The sequence below is a fragment of the Xenopus laevis genome, chromosome 2L, assembly GCF_017654675.1.
Source record: "Xenopus laevis strain J_2021 chromosome 2L, Xenopus_laevis_v10.1, whole genome shotgun sequence".
Lineage (NCBI taxonomy): Eukaryota > Metazoa > Chordata > Amphibia > Anura > Pipidae > Xenopus > Xenopus laevis.
In genome coordinates this window covers 181,098,848-181,113,904 of record NC_054373.1, presented here as the reverse complement: position 1 = coordinate 181,113,904, position 15,057 = coordinate 181,098,848, and the positions used below count along the sequence as shown (strand labels likewise).

Genomic DNA, 15,057 nt, shown 5'->3' with positions numbered 1-15,057 from the left:
GGGGAGGTTCCTGTCTGACCATGGGAAAGAGAACAGCCCAGGAGCAGTAGGTACAGCGAATCAGAGCTCTGTATATGGGTAAGTACTGGGGGAGATTGGATTTACTTACCCAGTGGGAGGTTCCTGTCTGACCATGGGAAAGAGAACAGCCCAGGAGCAGGAAGTACAGAGAATTAGAGCTCTGTACCTGTGTAAGTACTGGGGGGAGATTGGATTCACTTACCCAGGGGGAGGTTCCTGTCTGACCATGGGAAACAGAACAGCCCAAGAGCAGGAGGTACAGTGAATCATAGCTCTGTACCTGGGTAATTACTGGGGGAGACTGGATTCACTTGGGGGGACAGTTTATTTGCCCTTTGGAGTTGGGATTTGGTTATGGACCACCATACAGTGCACACACACAAATAAAGGAATAATAATACAGTACAGTCCTGTGACTTTATCTATTCCCTTTACAAATAAGAGAAGCAGATTTTATCCCATACAGGTATATATAATAGACAGGGGTTCAGCAGGTACCTGTCTCCTCCATCTCGTCCACCTCAGAGCACCCCCAGTACTCCGTTGTCTCGCTGTGGATGCCCCTCATCCCAAGAACCGTCTTTGTCAGCTCTTCTGCCGACATGTTGGCGGGAATCTGACCGAGTGAAACAAAAAATTGTCCCTCTTATATCTGCCCTTGTGTAAATACTCCAGCACAGGTAACTGAAAGAAAATCTGCCCTGGAATGACCCGACTTACCTGCACGCTGTGTTCTGATTTGTTACCCTTCTCTTCCAGATAAACGGTGCAGATAAAAGCCGGACTCTGGCAAAGAAACAGAAATCTCTCCTTATTCCAGTTATCAGTCTGTAGGGCTAAATACTGCCCAGTCACCCCTTATTCTCATATCTAGAGTTTTCTGTATGTTTCATGGCTCCTTAGAAACAACTGCGGTCTGCAGCTGAACTTTGCGTTGACTGAGCAATGAGTCAAATGTGACAGATAATAAAGGGAAACTGTGGCATTTCTACCTGCAACTGAGCAAATGCTCCTGTTCCTCACTCCAACCCTCTCCACCTGTGCCCCTCCCACCAATTGCACCTGAGGCCTATGCCCCACCCACCTGCCCCTAGTTAGGGGCTCATTTCTCACCTGGGGTATGGGGTTCCTCTTCTCTCTCAGTTTGATAATGGCCTTTATTACACTCAGCTGCTTCTGCAACTCCTGTTCACTCACCTGCAACAAGAGGGCGCCACTGAGTTACCCAAAGCACAGGCTGAGGGGCAATGGGAGGGGTGAATAATATTACAGTCAGTGACACGCCTTACCCCAAAAATTGGTCGGAAGTAAGTGACGAGGTCCTCGACCACACGCCCGGGCTTGAAGTTTTGTCCGTCCGTCTGGAAGAGCGTGGGGCCAAACACAATGGCCAAGTTATGGACGTTCATTTGATTCTCATCCGAAAAGTGCTGAATGCTGCACCGGGGGTAGGAGATAGGGCTCATTATATATTATAAAAGGTCACTTATTCAGGGGGTGGTTCCTGTCTGACCATGGGAAAGAGAGCAGCCCAGAAGTGCAAAGTATTAGAGCTTTCTACCTGCTGGGGGGAGGAGGTCACTGGGTTTAAAGGTTAAGTAAACCTTTAAAATATGTGCATGTAAAACTGATGAGGGGTCTAGTCTAGTCATTTACATTCATTTTTTATTTTGTTTTTATTCCAAGATATTAAGGGATACATGTACTTTTAATATGAATGAATTTTGTTACAACAGCGCACTGCTGGTCAGTTTCCCACCAGTCTGACACCAAGTAGTCAGGAAGATGTAGGAGAAAGAAGAAAGAAGAAAGAAAGAAAGAAAGAAAGAAAGAAAGAAGAAAGAAAGAAAGAAGAAAGAAAGAAGAAAGAAAGAAAGAAAGAATAAGAAATGAAGAAACGAGAGGAAAACAGAGCCTTATGTTCTTCTGCTTAGGAAAGATGTGAGAAAGGTTTCTAATTGTTTTCCTAAGCAGAAGAACATCAGAGCAGCCTCTTTCTTTCTCCTGACAACTTCCTTGACTACTTGGTGGTCAGACTGGTGGGAAACTGACCAGCAGGTGGCGCTGTTGTAACAAAATTCATTCATATTAACAGTACATGTATCCCTTAATATCTTGGAATAAAAACAAAATAAATAATGAATGTAAATGACAAGTACTCAGAATAGAACTCTCATCAATTTTACATTCACTTATTTTAAAGGTTTACTTATCCTTTAATGCTATGGGGCAGTTCCTACCTGACAATGGGTAAGAGAGAAGCCCAAGAGAAGAACACAGAACCACACATTTTTACCTGGGCAAGTAATGGGGGGGGGGACTAGTGATTAATGGATATAATTACCCAGGGTGCTATGTCTACCTGACCATGGGAAAGAGTGCAGCCCAGTAGATGCAGTACAAAGAATCAGTACCTGGGTTGGTACCGGGGAGACAATGAGATAATATATATAATATATATATGTATATTTACCAGTATAAGTGAGTAATTAGTGCTTTGAGAGTAGCCCTGTTGACTTGAGGCAGGTTCTGCAGAAGTTCCTGGTACCTTCCAAACCTCATGAGCTCGTCGTCTATTTCTAGGAGAAAATTAGGGAAAACACGTAAACCTTATAGTGTATGCTCTATAATGAGAAGTGTGACTGTTCCACTACATAGAACCCAGTAACCAGGGCACATTCATATCAAACCTGTTTCCCTGGCCCTTCTGCAGTGACAGTACCTGCCCCTCTATAGTTCTGCCACTGTAATAAACAGATTGGGCCTGAATGCTAAAGGCACCGATGGAAATTATAAAGGTCACATGACTAATTACTCCAATGCTGTGCTCTAATTGCTCCTACTGTACCTGGTACATTTAACCAATGGTGACTGTGTTCCCCAAAGATTCCTTCCTCCAGTCCCCGAAAGAATCTCTTCAGGGTGTCGGAGATATTGTCCACCTGGTGTTCATCTTCCTTGAGCACCACTCTCCGTGCGTCCTTCTTCAGGGCTTCCAGGAGACTTGTGGTCTTAGAGTTCTGCCCACTCTTCCTGTATATTCCTTCAGAGGCCATACCTGGGGGGCATTTACAATGATCACAAACAGTTCATGGACAGCTCAGTAAACCCCCAAATCAGATACCTGTATCAGGTTTCCCTAGACTCTAAAAGGTCCCTCTACATTCTGACAGGTTCTTCTAGGGTCTGAGAGGTTCCCTCTTTGTTCTGACAGGTCCCTTTACACTCTGACAGGTTCCCAGACTCTACGTTCCTACGCTTGACATCCCTAGACTTGACCGGTTCCCTCCTCTACAGTTCTCACGCTCTGACAGGTTCCCCTAGACCAGTGATCCCCAACCAGTAGCTCGCGAGCAACACATTGCTCTCCAATGCCTTGGATGTTGCTCTCAGTGGCCTCAAAGCAGATGCCTAGTTTGGAATTCCTTGCTTGGAGGCAAGTTTTGGTTGTATAAAAACCAGGTGTAATGCCTTCTGTAGGCTGCCAGTCCACATAGGGGCCATCATATAGTCAATCAAAGCCCTTATTTAGCACCCCATGAACTTTTTGCATGCCTGTCTTGCTCTCCAACTCTTTTTATTTTTGAATATGGCTCACAGGTAAAAAAGGTTGGGGACCCCTGCCCTAGATTCTGAAAGGTTCCCCCGGACTCTGACAGGTTCCCCCGGGCTCTGACAGGTTGCCCCAGATTCCGGTAGACAGCAGCTTCCTGCAGTTATATATCAAGCTCATGTTCACCTCTCCTTTATAATCTAGGTTACCCCAATACTTCTCCTCTCACCAACATGAAAATCTCTATTCCGGGTGCAGGAGAGGCCCGGCACTTACCAAACTGGGAAATGTATTCGATGCACTTGTGCACCAGGACAGGAACGTCAGAACCTGTCAGTTGCTGCTCTGATAACGTATCCCCTGTGGAGCTGCTCGCCTTCTGGATCGCGTTCACCCAGCCGGAAAAATCCAACTTTCTTGCTGCCAGAATGTACGTTATCCTGATTGGACAAGAGGTGGGTGTCAGGCAGGACAGAAAGACAGTCCAGACACATTAATCAGTCAGGACAAGGCATAAGCAAGAGGAGAAAATAGAGGAACTATTTGGGTCAATAAGCAGGAGATATGAGGGACTGACCCGAGTACCAGCCTGTAAGAATGGGTATGTTTGGGGCGTCAGTCAGTCTTGCACAATATTTATTACTACAGGAATGGGGATCAGGGGCTCTTGGTTGAAGACAAGGGTGCCAGTGCAGGGGGCCTATGGTTAATGTTTACTTCTCCTTTAAATAGGGTCTGATGGCCATTTCCCTATAATGCGGAGTTCTGCAAAAACTGGTTTAAATTAGTGGCCCAAGACACTTATGAGGGTGGCCCATGGGGCCTGGTAGAGGGGCCCTGGGAAGCTGAGGTCTCTGTACCCACCATGCACCCCAAATGATTAGAATAGACTTGTGTGTATAGATATATATACCTGTACATGTGAGTATATATATATCTATACACACGTCTGTGTATTATAGATATATATGTGTGTGTGTATTATAGATATATATGTGTGTGATATATATATATAGATATATATGTGAGTATATAGATATCCCTGTGTGTATTTAGATACATATGTGTATATAGAAGGAGATGGGACCGTACCTGCCCTTGGCCACCAGTACCAGAACATCCTTATCCTTGTTCGCTGCAGGTGAAGGAATAATATACCGGTTAGCGGGTGTAGGACACACACAGATGGGCACATACTCTACATATGGGGGGCACATACTGTACGTACAGGGGGCACATATGGAGCAATTACCCAACACGTACAGAGTTCCGAGAGCTTCTTCAGGGGAATGACGTCCACCGTATCCCCGTCCTCCAGATACATGTGCAGTTTGGTCTTATAGAGGGAGAACCAGCCGATGGTGGTGCGCTCCAGGCTCAGCCCCCCCTTGTACTGCAGCCGCCCAATCCGGTCAAAGTCATAACTGAGAAGCTCCTCGGCTCTAAGGGGAAGGAAACACTGGAGGGGAGACAGAGAGTGGGGGTGCTATTAATATAATGTATAGGACTTCCCGATGCCTCATTTACCCAATGTCCCCAGCAACAACACAATGAACACACAACTAGGCACCATTCTACTCGGTCAGCTGATCTGAATGGCCAATGATATTACAATACTAGACATTAAGCCCGTTAAATTAATGGGCGCTAGAACATATGTAGAAAATTCGCCAGAGACGGTCCGTGGGGCATATGCGCAGTAGCGCAATCCCACGGACACAGGGACTGGACGCAGAGACACTTCAACTTTATTATATAGGATCACTTCCTGGGTTGTGGAAAGCAGGAAGATTGTAGAGGAAATATGACTTCCTCCATGATATTTCATGTGCCTGCACTTGTACATCTATATAAATATATATTATTAGCACAGAGATAGGGCTATAAGGTAAGTTGGATTTTAGGAATAATTGCCCCTTTAACTGCCTACCTTAGTGATGGATTTCACCCACTCTCTGGCTTCCTCGGGGGTTTCTGCCGCAAACAGATAGAGACGCTCCGACTGCGTGTAAATTTCGAAAGTGCTTTCAAACCTGCCGGGCGGGAAAAGACGTATCAGCGACATATACAGAAGCGCAGGGCATCCAATAGCCAATGTGTAAATAACATATGAAACATCATCGATGTGCTTTTGTATCACACACATAACACCAGCTGTGGCCCCTTGTGTTCGAGTTCTTACCCATGAGTGTCTGGAGGGTTCACAGCAACGCACACAATCTCCCCCATTTTAATCTCGCCGTTGGGCGTGGAGCTGAGGTTGTTCTCATAGTAACTTAATACTCCGTCATTGAGTACAGACCAGCGCCGGCTGAACTCTGCCAGAAACAGAGAGGAGAGACTCAGAGACTTGCAGCATGGCAGCACCGCATACACATTCCTATGTACACATTCATACATACACATTCCTATATACACATTCCTATATACCCATTCCTATATACCCATTCATACATACACATTCCTATATACACATTCATACATACACATTCCTATATACACATTCCTATATACACATTCCTATATACCCATTCCTATATACCCATTCCTATATACACATTCATACATACACATTCCTATATACACATTCCTATATACCCATTCCTATATACACATTCATACATACACATTCCTATATACCCATTCCTATATACACATTCATACATACACATTCCTATATACCCATTCCTATATCCCCATTCCTATATACACATTCATACATACACATTCCTATATACACATTCATACATACACATTCCTATATGCACATTCCTATATACATATTCATACATACACATTCATACATACACATTCCTATATACACATTCCTATATACACATTCATACATACACATTCCTATATACACATTCCTATATACCCATTCCTATATACCCATTCCTATATACACATTCATACATACACATTCCTATATACACATTCCTATATACACATTCCTATATACACATTCCTATATACACATTCATACATACACATTCCTATATACACATTCATACATACACATTCCTATATACCCATTCCTATATACACATTCATACATACACATTCCTATATACCCATTCCTATATCCCCATTCCTATATACACATTCATACATACACATTCCTATATACACATTCATACATACACATTCCTATATGCACATTCCTATATACATATTCATACATACACATTCATACATACACATTCCTATATACCCATTCCTATATACACATTCATACATACACATTCCTATATACACATTCCTATATACACATTCCTATATACCCATTCCTATATACACATTCATACATACACATTCCTATATACACATTCCTATATACACATTCATACATACACATTCCTATATACACATTCATACATACACATTCCTATATACCCATTCCTATATACACATTCATACATACACATTCATACATACACATTCCTATATACACATTCATATATACACATTCCTATATACACATTCATACATACACATTCCTATATACACATTCATACATACACATTCCTATATACACATTCATACATACACATTCCTATATACACATTCATACATACCCATTCCTATATACACATTCATAAATACACATTCATACATACACATTCCTATATACACATTCCTATATACACATTCCTATATACACATTCCTATATACACATTCATACATACACATTCCTATATACACATTCCTATATACACATTCATACATACACATTCCTATATACACATTCATACATACACATTCCTATATACACATTCCTATATACACATTCCTATATACACATTCCTATATACACATTCCTATATACACATTCATACATACACATTCCTATATACACATTCATACATACACATTCCTATATACACATTCCTATATACACATTCATACATACACATTCCTATATACACATTCCTATATACACATTCCTATATACACATTCCTATATACACATTCCTATATACACATTCCTATATACACATTCATACATACACATTCCTATATACACATTCCTATATACCCATTCCTATATACACATTCATACATACCCATTCCTATATACACATTCATACATACACATTCCTATATACACATTCCTATATACACATTCCTATATACCCATTCCTATATACACATTCATACATACACATTCCTATATACACATTCCTATATACACATTCATACATACACATTCCTATATACACATTCATACATACACATTCCTATATACCCATTCCTATATACACATTCATACATACACATTCCTATATACACATTCCTATATACACATTCATACATACACATTCCTATATACACATTCATACATACACATTCCTATATACCCATTCATACATACACATTCCTATATACACATTCATACATACCCATTCCTATATACACATTCATACATACACATTCATACATACACATTCCTATATACACATTCCTATATACACATTCCTATATACACATTCATACATACACATTCCTATATACACATTCCTATATACACATTCCTATATACACATTCATACATAGGGATGTAGCGAACGTCGGAAAAAAAGTTCGCGAACATATTCGCGAACTTGCGCAAAAACGCGAGCGGTTCGCGAACGGTTCGCGAACCCCATAGACTTCAATGGGAAGGCGAACTTTAACATCTAGAAAAGACATTTCTGGCCAGAAAAATGATTTTAAAGTTGTTTAAAGGTGCAACGACCTGGACAGTGGCATGCCAGAGGGGGATCAAGGGCAAAAATGTATCTGAAAAATCTGCCTGTGTGTGCTTGGAAGAGATAGTGTAGGGGGAGAGCTGTTAGTGATTTCAGGGACAGATGATAGTAAGTTTGCTGGCTAGTAATCTGCTTGATACTGCTCTGTATTGGAGGGACAGAAGTCTGCAGGGATTTGAGGGACATTTTAGCTTAGGTAGCTTTGCTGGCTAGTAATCTACTGTTCTCTTTAAACAACTGCCATACGTTGACCTTGTAGGCATTGTTTGCCCAGTTTTTTGGACGCAGCCACTGAAGCACAGTTGCCAGAAAAAATATGCCATATAAATGCTGAAATAGTCATTTTTCGCCATAACGTTGACCTTGTAGACATTATTGCCCAGTTTTTTTGGACGCAGCCACTGAAGCACAGTTGCCAGAAAAATTATGCCATATAAATGCTGAAAATATAAATTTTTTTGGTTGCAGCCACTGAAGCACAGAGGCCAGAAAAATTATGCCATATAAATGCAGAAAATATGCATTTTTTTGGTCGCAGCCACTGAAGCACAGTTGACAGAAAAATTATGCCATATAAATGCTGAAAATATAAACTTTTTTGGTTGCAGCCACTGAAGCACAGAGGCCAGAAAAATTATGCCATATAAATGCAGAAAACATGCATTTTTTTGGTCGCAGCCACTGAAGCACAGTTGACAGAAAAATTATGCCATATAAATGCTGAAAATATAAATTTTTTTGGTTGCAGCCACTGAAGCACAGAGGCCAGAAAAATTATGCCATATAAATGCAGAAAATATGCATTTTTTTGGTCGCAGCCACTGAAGCACAGTTGCCAGAAAAAATATGCCATATAAATGCTGAAATAGTCATTTTTTGCCATATACGTTGAGTCAACGTATGGCAAAAAATGACTATTTTCAGCATTTATATGGCATATTTTTTCTGGCCTCTGTGCTTCAGTGGCTGCGGCCAAAAAAACTGGGCAAACAATGCCTACAAGGTCAACGTCGTTGACCTTGTAGGCATTGTTTGCCCAGTTTTTTTGGCCGCAGCCACTGAAGCACAGAGGCCAGAAAAAATATGCCATATAAATGCTGAAAATAGTCATTTTTTTGGTCGCAGCCACTGAAGCACAGTTGCCAGAAAAATTATGCCATATAAATGCTGAAAACATAAATTTTTTTGGTTGCAGCCACTGAAGCACAGAGGCCAGAAAAATTATGCCATATAAATGCAGAAAATATGCATTTTTTTGGTTGCAGCCACTGAAGCACAGAGGCCAGAAAAATTATGCCATATAAATGCAGAAAATATGCATTTTTTTGGATGCAGCCACTGAAGCACAGTTGCCAGAAAAAATATGCCATATAAATGCTGAAAATAGTCATTTTTTGCCATACGTTGACCTTGTAGACATTGTTTGCCCAGTTTTTTTGGTTGCAGCCACTGAAGCACAGAGGCCAGAAAAAATTAAACCAGTAGGGTTTGCACCCTAGTTTGTAACGGTGGCGGAGGGAGGAGGAGGACGCTAAAGGACAGCTGTGTGTGGAGTCATGAGGCTTGAAGAGAAGGACAGCTGCATAGAAGTCAGAACAAGTCTTCCGGCGTGCAGTAACCCTCCGAGATCCACCCCTCATTCATTTTAATAAAGGTCAGGTAATCGACACTTTTGTGACCTAGGCGAGTTCTCTTCTCAGTTACAATCCCTCCTGCTGCACTGAAGGTCCTTTCTGAGAGCACACTTGAGGCTGGGCAAGACAAGAGGTTCATGGCAAATTGTGACAGCTCTGGCCACAGATCAAGCCTGCGCACCCAGTAGTCCAGGGGTTCATCGCTCCTCAGAGTGTCGATATCTGCAGTTAATGCCAGGTAGTCCGCTACCTGCCGGTCGAGGCGTTCTTTGAGGGTGGATCCAGAAGGGTTGTGGCGCTGCCTTGGACAGAAAAACATTTGCATGTCTGACGTTACAGACTGGCCAAAGGGCTTTGTCCTTGCAGGTGTGCTCGTGGCAGGATTACTGGCACCTCTGCCCCTGGAATGTTGATGAGTTCCTGAAGTGACATCACCCTTAAAAGCATTGTACAACATGTTTTGCAGGCTGGTTTGTAAATGCCGCATCTTTTCGGACTTGTGGTATGTTGGTAACATTTCTGACACTTTATGCTTGTACCGAGGGTCTAGTAGCGTTGCGACCCAGTACAGGTCCTTCTCCTTAAGCCTCTTGATACGGGGGTCCTTCAACAGGCATGACAGCATGAAAGACCCCATTCTCACAAGGTTGGATGCAGAGCTATCCATCTCCGCTTCCTCATTATCAAGGACTGCATCATCCACGGTCTCCTCCCCCCAGCCACGTACAAGACCAGGGGTCCCCAAAAGGTCACCACTAGCCCCCTGGGAAGCCTGCTCCTGTTGGTCCTCCTCCTCCTCCTCCACAAAGCCACCTTCCTCCTCTGACTCCACTTCTGGCACCTCTCCCTGCGTTGCAGCAGGTGCCTGGGTTCGTTCTGGTGATTCCGACCAGAAATCGTGCGCTTCCAGCTCCTCGTCACGCTGGTCTACAGCCTCATCTGTCACTCGTCGCACGGCACGCTCCAGGAAGAAAGCGAAGGGTATTAGGTCGCTGATGGTGCCTTCGGTGCGACTGACCATATTTGTCACCTCTTCAAAAGGTCGCATGAGCCTGCAGGCATCGCGCATAAGCACCCAGTAACGGGGGAAAAAAATCCCCAGCTGTGCAGATCCAGTCCTACCACCCAGTTCAAAAAGGTACTCGTTGACGGCCCTTTGTTGTTGCAGCAGACGTTCCAACATAAGGAGCGTTGAATTCCAGCGAGTCTGGCTGTCAGAAATCAAACGCCTGACTGGCATGTTGTAGCGCTGCTGAATGTCAGCAAGGCGTGCCATGGCTGTGTAGGAACGTCTGAAATGGGCCGACACCTTTCTGGACTGGGTGAGAACGTCCTGGAATCCTGGGTACTTGGAGACAAAACGTTGGACTATTAAATTTAACACATGTGCCATGCAGGGCACATGTGTTAAATTGCCTAGTCTCAACGCTGCCAACAGATTGCTTCCATTGTCACACACCACTTTTCCGATCTGCAGTTGGTGTGGGGTCAGCCACCGATCGGCCTGTGACTGCAGAGATGACAGGAGTACAGATCCGGTATGGTTTTGCTTTCCAGGCACGTCATCCCCAAGACAGCGTGACAACGGCGTACCTGGCACGTCGAATAGCCTAGGGGGAGCTGGGGTGCACAGGTGTGGAGGAGGAGAAGGAGGACCCAGCAGCAGAGTAAGAAGAAGAAGAAGACGAGGTAGAGAGCGATGGAGGAGTAGAGGTGGTGGCAGAACCGCGTGCAATCCGTGGCGGTGACACCAACTCCACTGTTGTTGTTGAGCTACCATTCCCTGCTTCCCAGCCATTACCAAGTTCACCCAGTGGGCAGTGTAGGTGACATACCTGCCCTGACCATGCTTGGAGGACCATGCGTCAGTAGTCATATGGACCTTTGGCCCAACACTAAGTGACAGAGATGCGGTAACTTGGCTCTGCACATGTTGGTACAGGTGTGGTATTCCCTTTTTAGAAAAAAAATTGCGGCTGGGTACCTTCCACTGCGGTGTCCCAATTGCTACAAATTTGCGGAAGGCCTCAGAGTCCACCAGCTGGTATGGTAAAAGCTGGCGGGCTAAGAGTGCAGACAAGCCAGCTGTCAGACGCCGGGCAAGGGGGTGACAGTCAGACATTGGCTTCTTACGCTCAAACATGGCCTTCACAGAAACTTGGCTGGTGGCAGATGACTGGGAATGGGAACAGGTGGTCAAGGTGGAAGGCGGAGTGGAGGGTGGTTCAGACGGGTCAAGGAGAGCAGAGGTAGAGCAGTAAGATGCTGGACCAGAAGGAGTGTGGCTTTTAGTTTGCCTGTTGCCTTTGAGGTGTTGCTCCCAAAGTGCTTTGTGCTTGCCGCTCATGTGCCTTCGCATAGAAGTTGTACCTATGTGGCTGTTGGGCTTACCAAGGCTCAGTTTCTGACTGCACTCATTGCAAATTACAATGCTTTTGTCAGAGGCACACACATTAAAAAAATCCCACACTGCTGACTTTTTGGAAGTGTGCGATCTGGCGGTAACAGTAGAAGTTGGCGGAGTTGGCGGTATTGGCGGCAATGGCGGGTGCGTTGGCCGGCTGAACACAGGTGCCGATACATGTTGTTGCCCTGCTGATCCCTGCGGGCTGTCCTCCCTGCTTCTTCTAAGTCTTATTCTCCTACTGCCTCTCTGACTCTCCGTCTCTCCATCTGAACTACCCTCCTCTTGCTCTCTTCTACTAGGCACCCACAAAACATCAATCTCCTCATCATCATTCTCCTCAGATGCATCAATTTCTTCTGACACATCACAGAAGGAAGCAGCAGCGGGGACCTCCTCCTCATCACTCATTATGTCCATCTCTATCGTGTTCTCTGCCAGAATTAAATCTGGTGTAAGGTCCTCATCTCCTTCATCTTCTTCTGGCAATAATGGTTGCGCATTACTCAGTTCAAGAAACTCATTGGAAAATAACTCCTCTGACCCCAGTGAAGAAGGGGCACCGGTGGTGGAGGAAGTGTTACGTGGGTGGCCATAGCAGTGGAGGATGAGGAGGATGTTGTGGTAAAGTTAGAAACGGTAGAGGATGGGGTGTGCTGTGTAAGCCAGTCAACTACCTCTTCAGCATTTTGGGAGTTCAGGGTCATTGGCTTTTTAAAACTGGGCAATTTGCTAGGGCCACAGGATTGCATAGCAGCACGGCCCTAGCACGGCCTCTGCGTGGCGGCCTGCCTTTGCCTGGCATTATTTTTAAAAAAACAACAACAACAACAAAAACTCAGTTGGTTTTTCTGGAAACGATAATACACACAGCTAGATGGCGGGTTGAAGAAAACACTGTGCAAATAATGCCTACAAAGTCAACGTATACACTACTACAGCGGTGGATACGGATTACGTAAAATATATGAATGCTGCTTGAAAAAAAGTAACTCAAGTGGTTTTTCTAGAGACGATAATATTATCAATATTTAGACAAAATGTGAACAAGGTCACACAGCTCGATGGCGGGTTGAAGAAAACAGTGTGCAAATAATGCCTACAAGGTCAACGTATACACTACTACAGCGGTGGATACGGATTACGTAAAATATATGAATGCTGCTTGAAAAAAGTGACTCCGGTGTTTTTTCTGGAGACGGTAATATTATGGATATTTAGACAGAATGGGAACAAGGTCACACAGCTCGATGGCGGGTTGAAGAAAACAGTGTGCAAATAATGCCTACAAGGCCAACGTATACACTACTACAGCGGTGGATACGGATTACGTAAAATATATGAATGCTGCTTGAAAAAAGTGACTCCGGTGTTTTTTCTGGAGACGGTAATATTATGGATATTTAGACAGAATGGGAACAAGGTCACACAGCTCGATGGCGGGTTGAAGAAAACAGTGTGCAAATAATGCCTACAAGGCCAACGTATACACTACTACAGCGGTGGATACGGATTACGTAAAATATATTATGGCTGCTTGAAAAAAGTGACTCCGGTTTTTTTTTCTGGAGACGGTAATATTATGGATATTTAGACAGAATGGGAACAAGGTCACACAGCTCGATGGCGGGTTGAAGAAAACAGTGTGCAAATAATGCCTACAAGGTCAACGTATACACTACTACAGCGGTGGATACGGATTACGTAAAATATATGAATGCTGCTTGAAAAAAGTGACTCCGGTGTTTTTTCTGGAGACGGTAATATTATGGATATTTAGACAGAATGGGAACAAGGTCACACAGCTCGATGGCGGGTTGAAGAAAACAGTGTGCAAATAATGCCTACAAGGCCAACGTATACACTACTACAGCGGTGGATACGGATTACGTAAAATATATGAATGCTGCTTGAAAAAAGTGACTCCGGTGTTTTTTCTGGAGACGGTAATATTATGGATATTTAGACAGAATGGGAACAAGGTCACACAGCTCGATGGCGGGTTGAAGAAAACAGTGTGCAAATAATGCCTACAAGGCCAACGTATACACTACTACAGCGGTGGATACGGATTACGTAAATATATGAATGCTGCTTGAAAAAAGTGACTCCGGTGTTTTTTCTGGAGACGGTAATATTATGGATATTTAGACAGAATGGGAACAAGGTCACACAGCTCGATGGCGGGTTGAAGAAAACAGTGTGCAAATAATGCCTACAAGGCCAACGTATACACTACTACAGCGGTGGATACGGATTACGTAAAATATATGAATGCTGCTTGAAAAAAGTGACTCCGGTGTTTTTTCTGGAGACGGTAATATTATGGATATTTAGACAGAATGGGAACAAGGTCACACAGCTCGATGGCGGGTTGAAGAAAACAGTGTGCAAATAATGCCTACAAGGCCAACGTATACACTACTACAGCGGTGGATACGGATTACGTAAAATATATTATGGCTGCTTGAAAAAAGTGACTCCGGTGTTTTTTTCTGGAGACGGTAATATTATGGATATTTAGACAGAATGGGAACAAGGTCACACAGCTCGATGGCGGGTTGAAGAAAACAGTGTGCAAATAATGCCTACAGGGCAAATAATGCCTAAAAGGTCAACTTATACACTACTACAGCGGTAGTAAAATAAAAAAAAGTAAAATAAAAAAAAATGAATATTAAAAAAAAAAATTA

The 15,057-nt window shown here is 43.5% G+C and overlaps 1 protein-coding gene across 9 annotated transcripts in view; it reads right to left on the bottom strand.

The window, feature by feature from the left end:
- The window catches only part of arfgap1l.L (arf-GAP with Rho-GAP domain, ANK repeat and PH domain-containing protein 1-like L homeolog), a 90,207-nt gene that overhangs the window by 9,455 nt on the left and 65,695 nt on the right, over positions 1-15,057 (bottom strand). For all 9 annotated transcript variants that reach the window (XM_041582762.1, XM_041582763.1, XM_041582764.1 and 6 more), the window contains 11 exons: positions 5,757-5,892; positions 5,505-5,607; positions 4,838-5,033; positions 4,667-4,709; positions 3,851-4,014; positions 2,870-3,079; positions 2,495-2,600; positions 1,311-1,458; positions 1,135-1,218; positions 742-807; positions 520-637 (listed from right to left, as the gene is read on the bottom strand). In XM_041582762.1, coding sequence (XP_041438696.1) covers positions 520-637; positions 742-807; positions 1,135-1,218; positions 1,311-1,458; positions 2,495-2,600; positions 2,870-3,079; positions 3,851-4,014; positions 4,667-4,709; positions 4,838-5,033; positions 5,505-5,607; positions 5,757-5,892 — 1,374 coding nt within the window. The remainder of the gene's footprint in view (positions 1-519; positions 638-741; positions 808-1,134; positions 1,219-1,310; positions 1,459-2,494; positions 2,601-2,869; positions 3,080-3,850; positions 4,015-4,666; positions 4,710-4,837; positions 5,034-5,504; positions 5,608-5,756; positions 5,893-15,057) is intronic.